We start from the raw sequence: 21,682 nt of genomic DNA, 5'->3' as shown, positions 1-21,682 counted from the left end.
CCATCCTTGTCCATGTTGTTCATAGATGCCCTTTACCGAATTGAGCAGGTTCCTGGTTGGCTAAGAGTTGTTGTGCCAATCAGGAATGGAAGGTTGGATTTCGGCAAATGCTTTTTCTGTCTCTATTGAAATGACCATGGTTTTTCTCATTTTTAGAATATCAGTGTGGTGAATCACATTGATTTTTGAGTATTAAAACACACTTGCACTCTGGGGATAAACCTCAGTTATGATGTATTTTTGTTTTCATATCTTGTTGAATTCATTTTGCTAAATTTTGTTTATAATTTTTGCATCCATGCTCATAAAAGATACTGGTTTATAGGTTTCTTTTGATGTGTTTGATGTGTCTAATGGTGGTCTCATAGAATGAGTTGGGAAGGCTTCCCTTCCCTTCAGTTTCCTGGAAGTTTGTGATGAGTTGGTCCAAACCACCGCCACGTCTCATGTAGGTTGCTGCGATGACCTCCTATCTGATCTCTTGACATCTACCTGTGACAGGTTGGGAATGGAGAGAGCTACACAGTGATAATTTCCTGTATTGAGCTCTGGATGAAATATTTTTAAACTGTAAAACTTGTTATGTTTGGGGTCGTGGCCCTGGATTTAGTGAGGAGACTTGCCTAGTGACATCTGGGTCCATTTTGATGGCAGGAAGGCTGTCCAAGGTGGCGCCTCACTGGGAGTCTGCACATCTTCATCCCACCCGTGAAGTGGCGACACTGGCTGCCTCACCCGTAAAGCTGGATAAAGTCGGGAGGCTTACTCAGGCAAAGGTTATAATGAGTGAAAATGTTGCTCTTCTCCTATATATTTTCTCCTAAGCATAGAATATTTAATTTATGTGGGTTCTTTAATTTATATGGGTTATTTAATTTACTTGGATAATTTAATACAGTCCTCCCTTTAATCCAGTAAGGAAGTGGAGGCACCAAGTAAGTTGTCCCAGCTGGACAGCCAGTAAGTGGGCAGCAAGACCCTGGATCTCAGGTGGGTGTTTAGACATGGGGTCAGGTCTCCTATGCAGAGAGCGCCCTACCTTACCCCCATCTAACTCACTTCCTGTCACATCTCATCGTTAGCTTCTCCTTAGTAGTACTTCCGGAGGTCATCTTTGTTTCCTGGCTTCCCCCACCAGGATGCATGTTTGTCTGCATTGCTCCTGCTTTGTTCCTCTGTGCCCAGGACTGTTGGTATATAGTAGGCTATCAGTGGATATTTGTACACTCAATTTCACTGGTTATTAACATAAAACTTGATTTGAATACTAAACATAGGATATAAAGTTACATACTTTGTTAAGAGAAAAAGGAAATCTGAAGATACCTGGGCTCTTGGGAGGAGCTGACCTCCTGGGGTGCCCCTTGCCACTCTCTGACACAGACAGGACACGTTTGGGAAGTATGAGCCCATGTGGAAGCACTTAGCATAGCAATGTGTAGGTGATGTGATTTGAATTCAGGTAATGTGTGAGCTCTTGGAAAAAGGACAAACCCACCAAACCTTCCTAGGCCCTGATGACATGCTAGGGTTCAGGCAAGCACTTGGACCCTTGGCTGTTGCCATATCTTTTAATTAATAACAGCAACAATTAATTTAGCTAGTTAATTGATGTGCTATGGCCTTCCATCATAATGTGGGTAATAGTCATAGAGGTGTCTCTTCAGCTGATGTGTGCACATAGGCTCTAGTGTTCCATTCTTCTTTCACTCCTGCAGGTTCTAGTTCCAGAAGAGTCATTTGATTTATTTCTTCCATCCCTTCTCACACTCCCTGTGTGGGAGACTTGGGGTCAGCCTTAGTTTGACACAAAACATTTCCTGCTTTATGAGGTGTTGAAGAACCTATTTAAATCAATAATTTTTGGGCACCTGGATGGCTCAGTCAGTTAAGCATCTGACTTCACTCAGGTTGTAATCTCGTGGTTCATGAGTTTGAGCCCCGCGTTGGGCTCTGTGCTGTCAGCTCAGAACCTGGAGCCTGCTTCGGATTCTGTGTCTCCCTCTCTGTCTGTTCTTCACCCGCTCACGCTTTGTCTCTGTCTCTGAAAAATGAATAAATGTTAACAAAATTTTTTTAAATCAATAATTTTTTTTTTTTTTAGGAAAAACGTAAAGCTGAGGAAGCCCTCAGTGACCTCAGACGTCAGTATGAAACAGAAGTAGGGGATCTACAGGTGACAATAAAGAAACTCAGAAAGGTAGGTTTGTGGCAGTGAGGCTTCTAGGAATAGTCTCAGTATATCGGTGTGTTTAATTACTGGCAACTAAAAACATTTGGAATCATATTAAAGCAGCAGTTGGAATCAGATTTCAGAGTCAAACTGCACTCTCTGGAAAGATGTTTTTTTTGAACATCCCTGATTTCCTTTTCTGTTTCCAAGGGGAACCTATCTTCTGCACACAGATCTAATAAATATTTCTGATCCCTTGAACAGTTGTCCATCAAGCCCCAGTTTTCCTTCCTCAGGTGCCCTCAATTCCCACACGTTCAGTGGACTCTGCTCATGACAGGAGGGGTACTGTCTTTACTCATCACGTATTCCTGTATCCCTATCCCCAGCTTACTGCAAGGTACACAGTCAGTATTCAGTGAACACTAAATGAAGTAAATACTTTCTTCTACGTAGAAAGTTCCAGATTTAGGGGACCCCAGATCAGTAGGAGGTGGGAGAGAATTTGTTGAAATGTGAGCAAAGGTGTGATTGGTTTTGGCCTTTGGCCTTTGCTGTGTTTGGTTTCTAATGAGTAGGTTATGTGTCACCGAGTGGTGTGCTGGTAGATACTTAACAACTGGTTCTGGAGGCAGAAGGGGGAAAGGGAGGAGTCTGCAACATTTGCGAGTTTCTGTGCTGTGAGTATTCCCACCATTAATAGTTTCAAATCACTGGGTGCAGAGTTTGCAAGAGATGCTTAAAACAGGCTCTCACCTGCGGGTACGGGTTGTCTGCAGCACGGTACGGGATCCACTTCTTGCATGTGGATTGTCTCCATAACTAGTGGAAATATCTTGGCTAAAAGGCAAATGGATACTTAAAAAATAATCATCCCTGAAAGTAGCATCGTGGATTCTGGCACATCACTTTGCTTCTCTGGTTGTTGATATGATAACCTTTCAAGCTCTTTCCAATGTTTATATTCATGAGATTAAGGGACAGTTAACTGTATTTTATGGGCTATTGCAGTTCAAACCTCTGGAATTATTAAAAATTTTCCCCAATAGCCTTCTTGGGAAATTATTATTGATGTCAGCCTTTTTCTCTGATTTCCGAAGGTCGTTAGACCGTACATAATGCTTGCATTACAGAATTTGAATGGACCAATCCTTTGTTTATGCCAGAATCACAGATTCTCCTAGCCCCTGTCCTCAGTTATCCTCATGCCTTTCCAAATCTTTAGGCTAAGAGAAAGTTACACAAGAAAGACACAAAATTTCTTACCATGATAAGGCACATGATGAGGACCAAATAGCGAAGAGCATGAGTCAGAAGCCTGGGACCTGGGTTCTTATCAAGACTATGCCATTTTCTGCCTGTAACACCTGGGACAATTGGCTTCTTTATCTTATCTTTAGTTTCTCATCCATAATATGGGGTTAATCATTGGCCGTCTTGCTTAACCGTAATAACCAGTACTTTTTTGACTTCATGATTTACTAAGCTTCTTTTCATAATTTTTAAATCTAATTCTCAAACTTTCTCTGAGGATAGGTAAATCTCCCACTTTCACAGGTAAGGACGCTGAGTTCCTTGTGAAGTAACTTGTCCAGAGTCACAGAGCCAATAAGCAAGGGAGTGGTCTTGGTACACAGTTTGTGCTTTCTCACACCAGACTTCTTGCCTGCTAGAGGGTTGTTCTGCAAGAGAGCAAGCAATGATTTATGTGAGGGAACATTAAAGGATTTATTTATTTTTATTTTTATTTTTTTTATTTTCTAATTTACATCTAAGCATATAGTGCTATGATGATTTCAGGAGTAGATTGCAGTGATTCATCCCCTACATATGAACCCAGTGCTCATCCCAAGTGTTTTCCTAATGCCCCTTGCACATTTAGCCCATCCCCCCCATCCACAACCTCTCCAACAACCCTCAGTTTGTTCTCTATATTTAAGAGTGTCTTATGTTTTGTCCCCCTCCTCGCTTATATTATTTTTGCTTCCCTTCTCTTATGTTCATCTGTTTTGTATCTTAAATTTCTCCTATGAGTGAAGTCATATGATATTTGTTTTTCTCTGATTGGCTAATTTCACGTAGCATAATACCCTCTAGTTCCATCCACGTAGTTGCAAATGGCAAGATTTCATTCTTTTTGATTGCCGAGTAATACTCCATTGTGTGTGTGTGTGTGTGTGTGTGTGTGTGTGTGTGTACACACACACACATACATACAGATACATACCATGTCTTCTTTATCCATTCATCTGTTGATGGACATTTGGGCTCCTTCCATACTTTGTTGTCGATAGTGCTTCTATAAACATTGGGGTGCATGTGTCCCTTCAAAACAGCACTCCTATATCCCTTGGATAAATACCTAGTAGTGTCATTGCTGGGTCGTAGGGTAAGAACATTAAAGGATTTAAAGAACTATGGAAACGTTCACAAATTGGTTACAGTTGCCATTACCTTATGCCACTGATGCTGAGGAGCTAGATCCTACACCCCCCCCCACCCTGTCACACACACACACACACAGTTTTTCTTCTCTGAAGTTGACATCCCTCTTATAAAATCAAGAGCTCTTCTTAGTTACAGTCGTATGGTCTGCCATGCGGCAGTCACGGCATAGTTGTGTGAAAATCTTTAGTTGATGATGTCTGGCAAGATGAAGAAAGTCCAGCATCAGATTACTTAGCCTTTGACTTAGACTTGATGAAATACAGCATTCCTTTTGCTCAGTACCTAACTATTCAATTAATGGAAACCCACAAATCCCTAAGGTTCCGGGTAAGTAAGCTGTTTGTAGAGAAGATATTTTTTTGTTGTCCATGTTAGAGATGCTCCCGAGCCAGTTTAGTCTGGTAATACTAACAAGTCAACAAGAAAGCAAAGCTCGTGTATGTATTCATATAGTTTGTGTATGTATTCATATACTAATAAGTCAGCCAGAAAGCAGAGCTCAAGTATGTATTCATTAGCCTTATGTCATACTTACATTTTATTGATTTCAGTTATTTTAATAAGCATTTACTGAAATCGCTGTGAAGAAAACAGTTGAATCTGACACTAACCCTCTTTTAAAAATCTTAGACTCTGGTAGAATTAAGGCCTTCATAAATAATCATAATAGAGGATAGATAAAAAGTACAGATAAAAGTTCTTGGGGAATATAAAGGTCCAGACTCCTATGTAGCATAACTGAAAAAGCGAAGGTAGGTTGCTGAATATTTGAAAGGTTTCCCAAAAGGACTTTTCAGTTGTTTCGAAGGAAGTTCATTAAACGATAAAACCCCTTTTTCAAGTTCAGGAACTTGAAATTATTTAAATTATTTAAAGCAAATTTTCAAATCCTCATGAGTTATGTATAGTTTAATGACTGATAAAGTTGAAAATTGAAGACTCTCAGAATTCCTGTATCTACACTTACGGATATTCAGAAACTTAACTGAAGCAATTCAAAGCGAGTTTGCAAAATGCACAACTTTTATTTGCTTTTTCAGCTAGAAGAACAGTCAAAACACATAAGTCAAAAGGAAGATGTGGCTGCATTAAAAAAGCAAATTTATGATTTATCAATGGTAAGAATCAACTTTCACTTACAGAAATACATTTTCTCTTAGATGACTGTTTCCTAGACATAATCATGCTGTTATTTCAGTGTTCCAGGGATGGAAGCATAGAGAGAAATTAATACCGCAGTTAGAGAAAGTCTTTGACATACCTTTGACCAAGGGTGTTACTCAGGCTTTTATCCTCAGTGATACCCCAACTATTGTGAATGGTTTTTTTTTTTTTTTAAGTATAAAGCATTGCCTTGGACTTTAAAAAAATTTTTCTTAACATTTAAAATTTTTGAGAGACAGAGCACGAGCAGGGGAGGGGCAGAGAGAGAGGGAGATACAGAATCTGAAGCAGGCTCCAGGCTCTGGGCTGTCAGCACAGAGCCTGATGTGGGGCTCAAACTCATGAACCATGATATCATGACCTGAGCCAAAGTCAGACACTTAACTGACTGAGCCCCCCCATGCACCCCCATTCCTCTGGATTTTTAAAAAATATTTTTTATTTAATTTTGAGAGAGAAAGAGAGTATGTGCACACGTGTGCACCAGAGCGGGGGAGGGGCAGCAGGCTCTGAGCTGTCAGTGCAGAGCCCCACATGGCCCCAGGTTCGAACTCTGAATGGAACTCACAAATCGAACCGTGAGATCATGACCTGAGTCAAAGTCAGACGCTTAAGTGACTGAGCCACCCAGGTGCCCCCTATTGTGAATGCTTTTACTTATTTTTTAATTCAAAGCAGTAATGGCATCGCCCTTGAACTCGAAATTGTTAACCCTGTATTCTTACAACTTCAGCTCCGTCTGTGTCCCTGGCTTTGTAGGATGACTGTTATTGCCCTTCTCTTCCTCCAGCGTTCCTCTTTTTGTCCCTTTCCCATCTTTTGCTGACCATACCTTTGCTCTTTCTGTTGCCGCAGTTGACAGCATTTGCATCTGTTTTGTTACCGTCCTTAAAATTGTCTTTATTTTGTTTTTAGGTGGACTCTTGAAAGCCAGTAGTGAGCATTTCCTTTATTATGAGTCTAAATATTCTCATTGCAGAGCCAGAAGTGAGCTGACTGTGGAGAAGTGCCTTTCTTTCTGTGTAGTCATTACTCCGTACCGTTCAGAAGGGAAACTCCCAGCTTTATGGTCAAAGTGGAATGCACCAGCAGTTCCAAATTTTGCCACATCTTAGTTGGCTTTGTACTTGGATCATGACTTTCTTGTGGAATTGCTTGTTTTTCTTGGATTTTCTGGTTGAGTTTTTGGTTTCTTGTAAAACAAACTAACAAAAAAAAACCCAACTCTGGCATCTTCATGATATCATCCACTGATGCCTTACAGGTTCTTATTTATTGTTCCCAATGCATGGAGTTTGTTTTTTCTCCTTGAAAATATTAATTTTGGAGTCCACAAAGTTTCAGTTCTTATTGGAGTGATTGTTTTTCAGGCTTGCTCCCCTTATGTCATCCTGTAATTTCTGAGCATTTTAAAAGGTCGCTGGTGTAGGATTCCTGTGCAGCTAGGTAAATAGATCTGTTTGCCTCAAGGCCTCTTCCCTGAAAGAGAGTCTTCCTAGGAGCTCTGTGTGTGAAGCTGACTGTCAGACTGTGGGACCCCTGATTACCGGAATGAGTGGGGTATGGATAATCAAGAAGCTGTAGCTAACAGTATCAGGGTCTTCCAGTTATTTTTTAAAAGACATGCCCTGTATTACTGCCTTGGGAATCAACTATCTGCTATTATTTGCTAGTATAAAGGGGATGGCCTTGGGGGGGTGTGCCTTAATATAAAAATTTAATCTCTGTTTTTAGCCCCATTTCCAACTGTCTTCTCCTTTGCCTCCTCCTTTGTTCTATAGCAGAACCTTCAACTCTGCCTCTTCTGTACCTCCTTTGCTCCTGTTCTCTTCCCTTTAGCATATTTCCATCCAGTTTCCATTTTCCAAAAATGTATTTAATTCACTGAATGGTTGAGGGACCCCTCCTCCGTTCTTTTAACTTGTATTGGTTTATTTCATGTTATTTGGTATTTCATGTTAATGGGGTCTCAAAAGGGAAAGAATAGTGCTCAGTCCATCATTTTGAACCAGAAGGCCCCAATGGTTTTTTTTTTTTTTTAAAATATGGACATTTTTTAAACCACACTAGTTTATTTTTAAGTGCAAAACTTACAAACATTAGGTGATAGGATTTATTATAAAAACTAGGCAGTCTACTTGGTAACGGTACTAGTAATTTCACAGAATATTTGTCAGCATTTTTGTAGCTTTCATTGAGTAAAACAGATGTTTAAGTATTTGATTGGAGTTTATTTGCCAATAACATGTTAAAGGACCTCATGATCAGGTCTAGACTATTGTTTGGCACCAAATGTCAAGCATTAAAAAAAAAAAAAGAACAGCTTCAAGGATTTAGTTCTTTGAGATTTTAATACTTTATAATAACTTTAAATCACCTTGAATTGATAGTTTGTTGGAATACCAAGATTGGAAGAACGGTGGAGGGGTAAGGTTGGTGCGCGAGGTTCCCCTGCACTTGACTCTCTCAGGTGGAAGACACTCCTGAATCTAACTGCCCATGCTGTTGTTCCTCTTCTCCAGGAAAATCAGAAAGTTAAGAAAGATCTTTTAGAAGCACAGACAAACATAGCCTTTCTTCAGAGTGAATTAGATGCTTTGAAAAGTGATTATGCCGATCAGAGTCTGAATTCAGAAAGGTATGAAACTCTCCATTTTATTCTTTAGTTTGAGTGGAATGTTTGTTTTGATGACCATTCATGTGAATGAAGCTGAGCCGTGTAATAACTGAAATAAATAAAGAGTTATTTATTAACTTTTGCGATATGTTCTTTCTAAAGCTTTCACTTTCAGTGTCATGTTTCCTGGTGATTTTTGTGTTTTAATTTTTTTAACAAACAGTTTAGTTATTGAGTGCTTAGGACAGTGCAGGACTTAATAAATACTTAAATTATTGGGACCAGAAGAATATGAAGTGTCAGGAGTCAGTGCTAATTAAAGTGCTTTGAAGGTGGGAATCCTGGCCCTTCAACATATGAAAGGGGAAAAAGTAGCATCTTATTAGTAAGTCATTTCCTTTTGATATGCTTTAGTTTTATTAGTATGGTGTTAATAACACAAGACCTAACACACACACACACACACACACACACACAAACACATGTATTTATATATATTTGTATATTTATATAGGTAAAGGTGTACAAATGTATAATGCATGTATTTGTATACACACACTTGCATGTGAATGCATATGTGGTTATATGCACAGAATACACATGTATGTATGTGTATACACATACACATACATTCATATGCACACTCAAATATATAAAACATGTACACTTGGGAAAACTATGTTGCTTTTTGTTTTATTTGCTTGCAAACTTTAATCAGAATTAAAGTCCTGTAATGAAAAGCAGCGAAGCAAGTACTTACTGTACACAGGCTCCTAAACTAAATAAGGAGTTATGAGTGTAGAATACATAAAAAAGCAAAGATGTGGTCTCTGCTCTGTGAGAACATCAAATGTTGTTGAGAAAGATTCAAAGCCAAAAGATGACAGAGTTAACATGAGAGCTAAGCAGTGTCAGAAACAATACCAGCAGCAGTGTTACAGGTGGGGTTCACTGCCATGTGATGGTAGGCAAAATGTACTTTTTATTCAGAAGAAGTGAAAACTTTGTTAAAGAGGAGACATTGAGGTTGAAAGGAGTTGGTTTGTGTTGGCCAAAGGGGCAACATCAGCAAGTAACAAAAGTAGCAACATCAGCAAGTAACAAAAGTAGCATTACCGTCTGCCGGGCCCTGTACTTAGTACTTTACTAGTATTAACTCTTTCAGTCCATAGAATATCCTAGGAGATAGGGACTTTTAGTATTCCTATTTCACAGATGGAAAAAGAGAGTCTCAGAGATGTTCCAGGTGAGGCAGTAACCAAGGCAGAGGCACAAACATAGGGACAGATAAGACTGTTTGGGGAACAGTGCTCAGACGTTTGGACAGAAAAAGATATTTTGAATGGAAAGATAAAAGTTAAATAAAATTAAAAAATTTTAAAGCTAATTTAAGGCTATGATGTAAGGGCCCAGAATTGTTGACTAAGGAACTTAAATTCCTATAGTCCATTGGGAAACTTTGAGCTTTATCATCAAGAGAGTGAGCAGACAGGTTATTGTGAACAAAAGTTGAGAGCCTCAGAGTCTTTGGAAGCTTAGGGATTTGTCCACTTAGGAATGGGGGTAGAATATGGGCTGGTGGTGAGTGGCTGTTTTCAGTGGACGTTATGGGGAGGCAGCCAGGGCTTTGTAATAAAGCAACAGGAATCTCTGAGCATAGGTTTATAGCAGACGGAGAAAGCCTGGTCCTGCGGACTCCTCTGCGGTCCAGGGTGAGGAGGGGAGGCCCAGGCAAGGAGAGGAGAAGGAATCACAAGGCAGGAGAAGGTAGCTGGGTTGGGATTGTGTAAGGCAGGGAATAAGCAGGGAAGGGTCAGAGGTGAGAGAGCAGGCTGGATTGAAGGGACTGGTGATGAGTGCCTGGGGAGAGTGGACTTAGCAGAAGGGGAGGGGTCATGATGTTCTGGGAGGAACACAGCCAGAAACTTGCACAGGAAGCAGAGGGGATGTGCTCACGGCACAGAGGAACCGAGCAGGAGCGTGGGAAGCGCAGGGAGCTAGAAAACCAGGGCCAGGGACACATCTTTGAGAAAGGGGGTCTGGGAAGATAGGTACAGGTGAGGCAGGACTGAATACCAAATTCTTGTTCAAACATAAAATATGATTTTACAGGGATCTGCAAATAATCCAGGAGTACACAGAAGATCGAAATAGTCTTGAGAGGCAAATCGAAATACTCCAGTAAGTTCTCATATAAAATGCTCATTACATCTACATTTTCCTAATGTTTTGTTAATAAGAGCTGTGCCACATCTGACACAAGTTGCCATATACTGGGTTTGTGGATATATGCTTGTTTCTTCTCACCATGCTGCCTCCAGCACATCCACTTGGTTTTCTCATGCTTTTAATCCTAAGTAAACTATTCAAATCCAGAGGCTAGAGTATAATTTTCTAAAAACCCTCGCAAGTCAGGTGGTATGTTATAATACCTCTGTAAAGACTAAGGGCTGTGACCTCAGAAGTTTCCTCTGCAGCCCAGCAGAGGTTGTCAGGAGTCCTGTTAGCTCATGCCACAGCACCAGGTACAAAGGATCATTCTTTCCCAGTGTATTGTTCTTGATGACACGGCTATTTTTCTTAGGTTTTTTTTTTTTTTAACCCTGCTGGAAATATTATACCCACCCTGTCAACTTTGCTCCTGAGTTACTGTAATTCTAGCCTGTGAGGGCCTTCTCCACAAAACCTTCCCCTCCTCCACCCTGCTCTCTTTTCTATCCAGGTATTTGCTTCTGGTTTGTCTTCCCAAAGGAAGTAAGGTCAGGCTTGTCAAGTTTTGTGGTTGTTGTTGTTGTTGTTTGTTTGTTTTTAAATTTTTTTAATGTTTATTTTTGAGAGTGAGAGAGAGGGTGTGAGTGAGGGAGGGGCAGAGAGAGAGGGAGACACAGAATCTGAAGTGGGCTCCAGGCTCTGAGCTGTCAGCACAGAGCCCAATGCAGGGCTCAAACTCACGAACGTTGAGATCGTGACCTGAGCCAATGTCGGATGCTTAACTCACTGAGCCACCCAGGAGCCCCTGTTGTTTTGTTTTGTTTTTTTCACCATTTACAATGCTTATTAATTCTCACCTGTAGCAGGTACAGCGTTGACATAGTAACTCTGTTCATTTATTCATTCATTCAGCAGATTTACATTCATTACCTTTTATGGGTCAGGTGTTCCAGGAGCTGAGGATGGAGTACAAGTAAAAAAAAAAAGAAAAAAAAAGTCTCTCTAGATATGGGGCTCATCTAGGGAAAGAGAATGGAAACTGATCAATAATTATAGAAACAAACATAAAGTGCTGCAGGGGAGGTGGGACAGGGGGAAGGGACGTGTCCCCCAGGGGCATACAGGAAGAGCTTCCTCCTAACCAGGAAGGTCCAGAAAGTGTTCTGGCAGGTGCAGCAGTTGAGCTGAGATCTGAAGGATGGATAAGCCTTCAGTAGGAAAAGATTGGCTGCTCTCAGGCAGGGGCTCTGTTATTGTCCTCATTTTTTAGAAGAGGTTGCCGAGGCTTTGACAGCTTAAATGACTCCCATAAATTATATGGTAAGTACATGCCTGTGTTGGGATTTGAATCCACAGTCAACATTGGAACCTTAACTGGTACCTGGGCAGTGGCAGGCCATGAGTAGGATGTGGGAATAGCCAGGAGGAGAAAGAAGTGTGATAAAACACATCGCATCCACACCTGGCTGGGACACGCGCAGGGGGCCAGCTGGGTCCAGGCACTTAGGGAACAGAGACCTGCAGGAAACCTACTCACACTGTGAACCTACCTGAGGGAGGGGATTCCACAGCATAGCTAATTCCTTCCTTAAATGCTTCCAAACCTTTAAAAGAGAGGTGATTCACCAAGTTGTAGTTCTAATAATGAATTATGATCTCAGTTGATGAGGTTTGAAGGGGAGTGGTACAAAGTTGCAAGAGGTGGTAAGTAATTCCATAGAATGAACATGAGAGCCTGCAAAGGCAGTGATTTTCACCCCCACTTTCCTTATCTATCTATTTAATTTATCTGCTCTGTAGAACAGCTAACCGGAAACTGCATGACAGTAATGACGGCCTGAGGAGTGCCCTTGAAAACAGTTACAGCAAGTTCAACAGATCTTTGGTATGCAAGTAGAATTTTATTTTATTTTTTTTTTAATTTTAACATTTATGTATCTTTGAGAGACAGAGAGAGAGTGTGAGTGGGGGAGGGGCAGAGAGAGAGGGAGACACAGAATCTGAAGCAGGCCCCAGACAGGCTGTCAGCACAGAGCCTGATGTGGGGCTTGAACTCACGAACCGTAAGATCATGACCAGAGCTGAAGTCAGATGCTTAACTGACTGAGCCACCCAGGAGCCCCGCAAGTAGAATTTTAGAATACATTTTGTTCCTTCTTGTAATGGGATATTTTGATGAAAATAATGTATTTTCTTTTTAAAGTATTTTGTTGGTTTGTTTGTCTTGAGAGAAAGAGAGCAAGCATGAACAGGGGAGGGGTAGAGAGAGAGGAAAAGAGAGAATCTCAAGCAGGACCCCACTGGCAGGATAGAACCCGACGTGGGGCTTGGACTCATGAACAGTGAGGTCATGACCTGAGCCAAGACCAAGAGTCAGACTTGCTTAATGGACTTAGCTGCCCAGACACCCCACAAATCATGTATTTTCTTAAAGGGGAACTTACAATAATGAGAAACTATTCCATTTAATGAGAAGAAGCAACATTTTCCCAAATTAAAAAATATGCCACCCCTCTGTAGACATAAATACCTAGATGTTAACTGACTCTCTGTTAGATGTTCAGGGAAACCAGAGAAAGATGTATAAAGTGTGACCTGCGTCCAGGAAGAGTTTATAATGTAGTGGGGAGTTAAGATGTGCATGGATGGCAATAATATAAGAAAAAGTGGGAAATCTTATAGAAGTACAAAGAAAATACCGCTCATTTCTGAGGAGGGAGAACGCACTTCTGACTGAGGCATGCATTTAGACACAGTAAGTATTTTCTATGGTGGTAAGATTATCAGAGTGGGAATTAGTTTTAAAACCCTGCTGTGGAAACAAGCTAAGCCCTTCTTGGAAATTTGAGGAACTTCCCCAGAGGGCACATGCCAGAAATCCTCCTCTCCCACTTTTGGAGGTCAGCTTCCAGTTTGGGGTTCCTATGCAGTAGCTTTACATATGGACAGGTCAGTCACTCGGCCAAATTATGGTTTGAGAAGAGAGAAATCCAAAGAAGTTGGTATTGCAGGGTCCTGGCAGATGTGGGGAACTGGGATACCCCTTTATCGCTTATGCAGTAAGGCTTGGACTGAAGACACAATGAGGCAAGGGTACTGTGTGCAGGTGCCTTGTTGAAGTTTTTACCTCAGCGTCCATACTCAACACTTACTCATGTAGGATACCAAGATTTGAATTACAGTGCAAGGTAACTAGTGTGTTGTAAATATGTGTATATGTATATGTACTATATGTACCTGGCATAACAAAAAATTGCTTATATATTTTTTGTATTGCAGCGCATAAATAATATATCACCAGGGAATACAATTTCTAGAAGCAGTCCCAAATTTAATGGTCATTCCCCTCAACCTCTGGGCTATGACAGGTATGTTAACACCTACTTACTTTTTGTTTGAATTCTGGATCAAAGTTAAAAGGAAAGTGAATTTCCTTAAAGGTGAATTAATAAAATAGTAGAATCTACTTTGGGCACAAATTTCTATTTTCTGCTATGTTATTGTAAATTTCTGAAACCTGTAAAAATTCCAAGTAAAAATGTCCCAGAGAGGGCAAAGTAGTTTCCTTAAGATGTTATCATGACTTGGGGCGCCTGGGTGGCGCAGTCGGTTAAGCGTCCGACCAGCCAGGTCACGATCTCGCGGTCCGTGAGTTCGAGCCCCGCGTCGGGCTCTGGGCTGATGGCTCAGAGCCTGGAGCCTGTTTCCGATTCTGTGTCTCCCTCTCTCTCTGCCCCTCCCCTGTTCATGCTCTGTCTCTCTCTGTCCTGAAAATAAATAAACGTTGAAAAAAAAAATTTAAAAAAAAAAAAAAAAGATGTTATCATGACTTGATTTTACATGTGCTCCCCATTACCTCATCCCTCATCACGTCGTGTTCCTAAGAAATGGACTCTGAGTGCTGTTTCAGGGAAATAAATGGAATTACAGTGTAGGATGTTGATGTACGTGTGGTATATGATTTTGAGACTCTTGGCGTGATCTGTAAATGCTTAATAGCTCAGCATAATATGTAAGCTGTGTTCAAGGGCAGGGAAACGTTAAAAACAAATACAAATATGACTAGTAGGTGTTGGTGAGCTATTGTATTGAAGCTGAAGTGAGAATTTACCTCTATTCTGAATCATATGAAGTGAAATATTGGTCCTAGCTTGAGATCTAGTGATAAGGACTGGAAGGTTACATGTATGTGTACATGTGTGTACAAACACATGTGTCCTTTGTTTTACTTAAAAAGTTAACTTTGGAGTGTATCAAAGTTTGTAAATAGAAGTGAGCACATAAACTCTAGGTTTCCAGCTCTCCATTTCCAGTGCAACCCTCCAATTCATGTTCATTCCCTTTGCATTTGAGAACTTTTGTTCTCAAGAATAATGTACTTACTATCCCGGAGATAGCAAGATGGTCAGGTCCCCTTTCAGAAAGGTCTGTTACCAAGGCTTATTGGTGGTCACTTTTAGGAAAATTCTATCCAGGTATCAGAAGTTTTGTTGTTCACTGATTTGTGAAATAATAAATGTGGATGGTTTATAGATGTGTAGGCAACTTGGTTGCTCTGTTACTAAGCAGTAGACATTTTTTATCTTTATTTAAATTTTTTTAAATGTTCATTTTTTGAGAGAGAGAGAGAGAGCAAGGGAGGGGCAGAGAGAGGGAGAATCTGAAGCAGGCTCCAGGCTGTGAGCTGTCAGCACAGCTTAACCGACTGAGCCACCCAGGCTCCTTCTTTTTAACAATGTGTGGGTGCAATGTGCTTTTTCTGGACTGATATTTAAGATCAATTCTAAGCACATAAGGGAAAAGATACATAACTGAAAATTATTTCAGAAATTTTACCATAGTTCATTCTGGAAAAGATTACACACTATGGGTAAGACTGAATAGTACTGGACTAAGAACTCCTCAACAGTAGGTTCTAAGGGACAAAGTCATCACACGCCTGTGGCTCAGAGAGATAAGAGCATAGCACTCAGGTGCTCATCACCCTGAATAGGAACCAGTGGGCCAGTAGGGTCTGGACTGATGTCCCCTTTGGAGGGTCATTAATTTGATGTAAGAAATCAACATTTAAATTTACTTTTTGAAAGCACATTGTGAATTTTATTGCTTTTGTGGCCTTACTGGGTTTTAACTTGTCTATTTGTTTTAGTTTTGTGTTTTCTCTAAGATCTGTAACAAAAATATGACTTGTTCTATATTTGTACATATTTAATTATGATGAAAATATTCTTTGGGGAAGTAAGAATAGTTTACTTTTAAAAGAGTATGTCTAGAACTTGATTTTGAGAAAGTCTGATCTGTACCTATATTTTTAATTTGGAGTCTAGATATTCATGGAAGTGATTTCTCAATTCAGGATTTCACTTCTTCATTCCTTATCAAAAATCTGAATAAGTTTTTAAAAAAAGTTCTGATCAATAATTACATGGAGCTGAAGTAGTTTGTACTATATTATGAGTATGGTTTTCTTAGTTTCCTTATAGTGTTACCTAAATCAGTTTTGGAAGGAGAGTTTCATAAATTATAAAACAACAAGAAAATGTGCACACACACACACACACACACACACACACACACACACACACACAGATAGCTAGCTACAGATATGGTGTGAATACATGCCCCAGGATATGAGCAACATATTTAGGGAGAGTTTGGTGGCTTAAGTTATTACCTTTTTAATTAATTTGACACATTTGCTAATGGCACCAAAATATTTTTGAGTTCTCAGATTTATATGGCTTATATTTACTTATATTTGAGATCACCTTCTGTTTTCTAAGCATATTAATCTCTTAATATTTTTATCTCTGTACACTTATATACCCTGCCCATTTCTCCATTCTGATGAGATGGTCTATGCCAAGTGGCCAGAATGGTCCCCAGAGTGTAGTGGTGACTAAATGAGTTATAGCCCTTGCTTTTATTTCAACATAAACTTAGGTTTTTGTGAAAATCAAATGGAAAAGCAAAAGTATATAGGGAAATAATGTGGTTTCTTTTGATTCTCCTGTTTGATGTTAATTTCTGCCTCACTTATAAGATGTTAGAGGGTCTGATAAATGGAAACATCCATAGAAGTCAGGGGATCTAGCCTTTATCCAAGTACCTTTCCTATAGGAGTCTTTCTAGACTCTGTATCAACACCTACTGGCAGAAAACTCCCAGGTCATATTCCAGTACCATACCTTTCTAATTGCCTGTCATTTTTCACCATGTTGTTTGGAAGTATGACTCCTGGAAAAGTTTATCAGTTGGCCCTTATTTTGTCTTGTGCAACTTGAGAGAATGTATTCTTCTTCATTATGTGTCGCTCTTTGAGTATTTGAGGAGAGAAACTGTTACGACTTAAGCTGAGTTCACGAGACTTAAACTGAGTTCATGGAACTGTTTCTTGCATCTGAGTCTCACATCACCATAGATGCCTTCGCTGTCCAGGTTCTCAGCATCTCTTTTAAGTAGAGAGTTATCCAGAAATGGACAAGCTGTTTGGAATATGGTCCAAACGCATCAGAGTAAAAAGGTTCACATGTTCTGCATACATTTTTCTTAACTCAACTTGAGATTGCATTTATGCCCTGGACACTGTAATTCCTTTTGTATCAGGAAATAAAGTGATTTTAAAAACAGCTTCATTTTTGTTAAATGTTTGATTTGAGTATCTTTATGTTAACTGATTGTTGCATGGAATGAACTGATATTGCTTTGAACATTTTGTTTCCCCTGATGCACAATCATGGAATACATTGTGGTTCTTGGCCAAAGCTAGAGTGTTGATCTTCTGGAGTCCACTGCTGTGTGGTCCTGAGCTTTGTGAGCTCTCCGGTAAATCTCTCTTCCCCTTTGTCACCAGGTCATCCCGCTCTTCCTATGTGGATGAGGACTGTGACTCGTTGGCCCTCTGTGATCCAATGCAGAGAATGAATTGTGAGGTTGACAGCCTGCCTGAGAGCTGCTTCGACAGCGGCTTGTCTACCCTGAGAGACTCCAATGAGTACGACTCAGAGGTGGAGTACAAGCACCAGAGGGGACTTCAGAGGTCACACGGCACGCAGGAGAGCTTTGCGGGTGATGCTTCAGACACAGACGTAAGCCCCAGAAATCATGGTCTCCTGGGCCTTACCTTTGATAGAAATCTGTCACCCCATTTGACTTGTATCCGTCACGGGAATACGACTTAACGGTTATAAATATGAAACATAGTCAGCCGAATGGTTTTTCCCTCCACCAAGTTGGGAAGAAATTCTCACAGATTGCCATTCAGGGCTACTCTGTTCCCTAACAGCACTGACTATAGATTCAGCTACTTATTTTTCTTCTCTCTAATCCATGATGTATATGTGTAATGAGAGACTTTGTTTTTTAATCGCTGCCTTAAAAAAAAAATTAGGTTCCTGATATAAGAGATGAAGAGACGTTTGGTGCAGAAGGCGTGGCTTCCATCTTGGACTGGAAGCCCCAGGGGCCCTCTAGCGAAGGCAGCATTGTCAGTTCTTCGAGAAAGCCCATCTCGGCACTGTCACCACCGGTAGGTAGTTGCTGAGGTATTTTATTCATGAACACTGTGAGTTTTCGGTGTCATACAACTTTTTAGGAAGAAAACTGGCATGACCTTTATCACCCACTGTGGCTTTTGTCCCCTAGACAGACATGGTGGATGGTAACCATAAATCTTCCAGCTCACAGAAGGCTTACAAGATTGTGCTTGCTGGAGATGCTGCAGTGGGGAAGTCTAGTTTCCTCATGAGACTTTGCAAGAATGAATTTCGAGGAAATACAAGTGCCACTTTGGGTATGGGTCCTTCTTCAGTTGATAATGGGGAGATGACCTTGTTTAGCTTGAGTTTATTTTCTTTAGAGATTAGATACACAGATATACAGATCTCTTTCTGTATACGTACATGCGTGTGTGTGTGTGTGTGTGTGTGTGTGTGTGTGTGTGTCTCCTTGTCTGTAGAATGGACCTCTTCTGTTTTAGTCAAGGCCCAACTTTAGGAAAAGAAGACTGACAAAGGACAAAGATAATCTACTTAGCCGGTCAGAAAAACTGAACCAAGTTCAGAGCTGGAGATTCATTTGTTCAGCAAACATTTCCTGGGTTCTGCTATGAGCCAAATGCAGTTGTAGGTGCTGAAGGCACACAATGAACAGTCAACTAAAACCCAGCCTCGAAGGAAGCTACATCCCAAAGGATGGGAGTCGGTGAAAAACAAATAAAAAAATATGAGGTTTGGAGAGAGGCGAAATCTCACACAGGGTGACCAGGGAAGGCTTTTCTGATAAGATGTCACTTGTTGATAAAGTGACATTATTAATGGCCAGTTTGTCATGGTCAAAATCATAGGCAGGTGTATGATCCCTCCCCTCCTTTACAATGGAATACATGAGTAAATACTTCTGAGAACAAGAAAAGAAGTGTCCTGATTTCCCAGATTTGGATAATAATCAGTAAATAGGGTTGAAGATACGCAAATTATCATTCACTTTTGTTCTTCATCTAAGAGTTCTTATTTTGATAACTAGAAATATTAGAACAGATTGATTACCCTCTTCACAGTGGGTGTCTTTGTAAATTTATGGTCCTTTGTTACTTACATACCCTTCAAGATAACAAAGCTGAAAGTTCACTGTAATTTGATTCATAAAAAGACTGCAGTGTTTTGTTCAGTTGCTAAAGAGCATGGCACGTATGTGTGTCTTACCCGTATACACACTCATACACATGCGCATACATACACATATGCACGTTTATGTGCACACAAGCACATACACATGCACACACACAAACACAGAGACATAACTGAGTTTGTCTGATTACCCAAGCAAATAGAACATAGATTTTCCTTTTGTCCATAGATTAAATCCTTCCCCAAGTCAGCCAACCTGCAGATGGTACATCTGTGTGCACACATGTGGTCTGACTTGTAATTAGTATCTGAAGGTCAGTCCCCTTGAAGGCCACATTCATTCCTGTCTACCTCACTGAGCTTGGGCTTATTGGCTTTTTTCTTATCCCAGTAGTGCTTGAGAGTAAAAGAACAATAGAATTATTTACATCATGTTCCCTCATGTTCTCTTATAATTCCTTCTTAGGAGTTGATTTTCAAATGAAAACTCTCATTGTGGATGGAGAGCAAACGGTCCTGCAGCTCTGGGATACAGCCGGTCAGGAGAGGCAAGTGCTTTGTTTGGTGCTTCGGGCTCTGCTTAGGTTTGCCTAGACAAGCCTCCTAAGGTGCTTGGTGTTTTTTTCTGCTCGTGATCATATAATTATATTACAATTTCAGGAATGCGCACTTTTTGCCACATTCTTCCCTCCTTCACTTACCTGTCCGTTGTCTGTGGAGATCTTTAGGCTTCCTCTGAGCCTGTGTTGACTTGGGAAAAAGAGAACAAGGGAATTTAGGTGACCCAACAGTCCAAATGCAGTATCAGTGGGGGCAGGTACTTAGTCGGGTACAGTAAGTGATGGAAAAGAGAATCTGTCCGCTTCCTTCAGTTCAAGGGCAGAGGCACAAACTAAATGGAAGACTCATGTTGGGTGGCATTGCCTTATCTTGCATTCATTGCCAATGACCATAAGTATTAAGCACAGGTTTTAATCTTGTCTAACTCTTTGGAAATAGAATCTCTCCAGTTGTTCAACTAAGTTTGGGTGCTGCCTGCCTGTGTACCAGGCACTACTCAGGCTGCTAAGATTCAGCAGTGAACAGACACAGATATGTAAAAGCTGTTCACCTGGAGCTCATATTCTGGAGCAGGCTGAGTTTCAACGTTTAAAAAACATTCATGGGGCGCCTGGGTGGCTCAGTCAGTTAAGCACCCGACTTCGGCTCAGGTCATGATCTCGCAGTTCGTGGGTTCGAACCCCACGTCAGGCTCTGTGCTGGCAGCTCAGAACCTGGAGCCTGCTTCAGTTTCTCTGTTTTCGTCTCTCTCTATCCCGCCTACTCATGCACTCTCTTTCTCTCTCTCTCTCTTTCTCTCTCTCTCTTTCTCTCTCTCAAATATAAATAAACATTAAAAAATTAATTAAAAAAAAACAAAAAAATATTTGTGGTTGGGATGCCTGGGTGGCTCAGTTGGTTGGGCGACCGACTTCAACTCAGGTCATGATCTCACAGTTTGTGAGTTCAAGCCCCGCATCGGGCTCTCTGCTGTCGGCATGGAGCCTGCTTCAGATCCTCTGTCCCCATCTCTCTGCCCCTGCCCTCTAAAATAAATAAACATTTAAAAAATATTTTTTAAAAAAAGGAATAAAAAACATTCACGGTTGATGTGGCCTTACTGAAGATAATATAAAATAGGGCAGTTGGCTTAGAGTTGGGACATACACGTTGAGGTATATGCTCTTCCCCTCACGAGCTGCCCCTCACCCTGTGTATACAGTTTCTGGCCTGTTGCAGCCGTTGTTCTTCTTTCATGTGACCCCCCCCCCCCACCAAAACGGAGATTTTCTCTCTTGTGCATCTCCCTCCCTCCTCTGTGTCCCACGTGTAGGTTCAGGAGCTTGTTGCCAAGGCTGAAATTTTTAAGAAATTATGCTCCAACCTTGTCCTGGTTATGTTTTGCGGTTTGCAGACATTCTTGGGGGTAGTTTGATGGAGAAATTGATTGGCTCTTGTAGATTAGCACCCCAGATTGTTGTCCAGTTACCTTCCGCTGAGACATCCCAGTCCTTGGAGGTGGCTGTTTCACAGTGACGGTTGCCGTTAGAGTCTTCTCAGGGGAGGCTCATTCTAGAAGATGAGAAAAAAAGCATAAAAGAGATGAAGGGGCAGCTCCTGCCCAGTGGACTGATTAGAACCATTACTTAACATGCTTTTCTCTTTGCCAGATTCAGAAGTATTGCCAAGTCTTACTTCAGGAGAGCAGATGGCGTTCTGTTGCTGTATGATGTGACGTGCGAGAAATCCTTTCTTAATGTACGAGAGTGGGTAGATATGATTGAGGTAAGACCTCAACACAGAGAAACAAACCAAAAATTACACAAGAGAGTCATAGGCCGTCTTGGAATGTGCGATTTCTTTTCTTGGTTGAAGTGCACACCGGTAGAGACCATTGGTCCA

At 40.8% G+C, this 21,682-nt stretch overlaps 1 protein-coding gene across 1 annotated transcript in view; it reads left to right on the top strand.

Annotated features, from left to right (window-relative positions):
• Positions 1-21,682, top strand: part of RASEF (RAS and EF-hand domain containing) — a 76,925-nt gene that overhangs the window by 39,856 nt on the left and 15,387 nt on the right. The window contains exons 4-14 of the mRNA XM_030294113.1: positions 2,105-2,200; positions 5,662-5,739; positions 8,308-8,423; positions 10,515-10,583; positions 12,414-12,498; positions 13,893-13,981; positions 17,467-17,701; positions 18,004-18,141; positions 18,258-18,405; positions 19,707-19,788; positions 21,451-21,565. Coding sequence (XP_030149973.1) covers positions 2,105-2,200; positions 5,662-5,739; positions 8,308-8,423; positions 10,515-10,583; positions 12,414-12,498; positions 13,893-13,981; positions 17,467-17,701; positions 18,004-18,141; positions 18,258-18,405; positions 19,707-19,788; positions 21,451-21,565 — 1,251 coding nt within the window. The remainder of the gene's footprint in view (positions 1-2,104; positions 2,201-5,661; positions 5,740-8,307; positions 8,424-10,514; positions 10,584-12,413; positions 12,499-13,892; positions 13,982-17,466; positions 17,702-18,003; positions 18,142-18,257; positions 18,406-19,706; positions 19,789-21,450; positions 21,566-21,682) is intronic.

The sequence above is a fragment of the Lynx canadensis genome, chromosome D4, assembly GCF_007474595.2.
Source record: "Lynx canadensis isolate LIC74 chromosome D4, mLynCan4.pri.v2, whole genome shotgun sequence".
NCBI classification, from domain to species: Eukaryota; Metazoa; Chordata; class Mammalia; order Carnivora; family Felidae; genus Lynx; species Lynx canadensis.
This window is presented reverse-complemented; position numbering and strand designations above follow the sequence as displayed.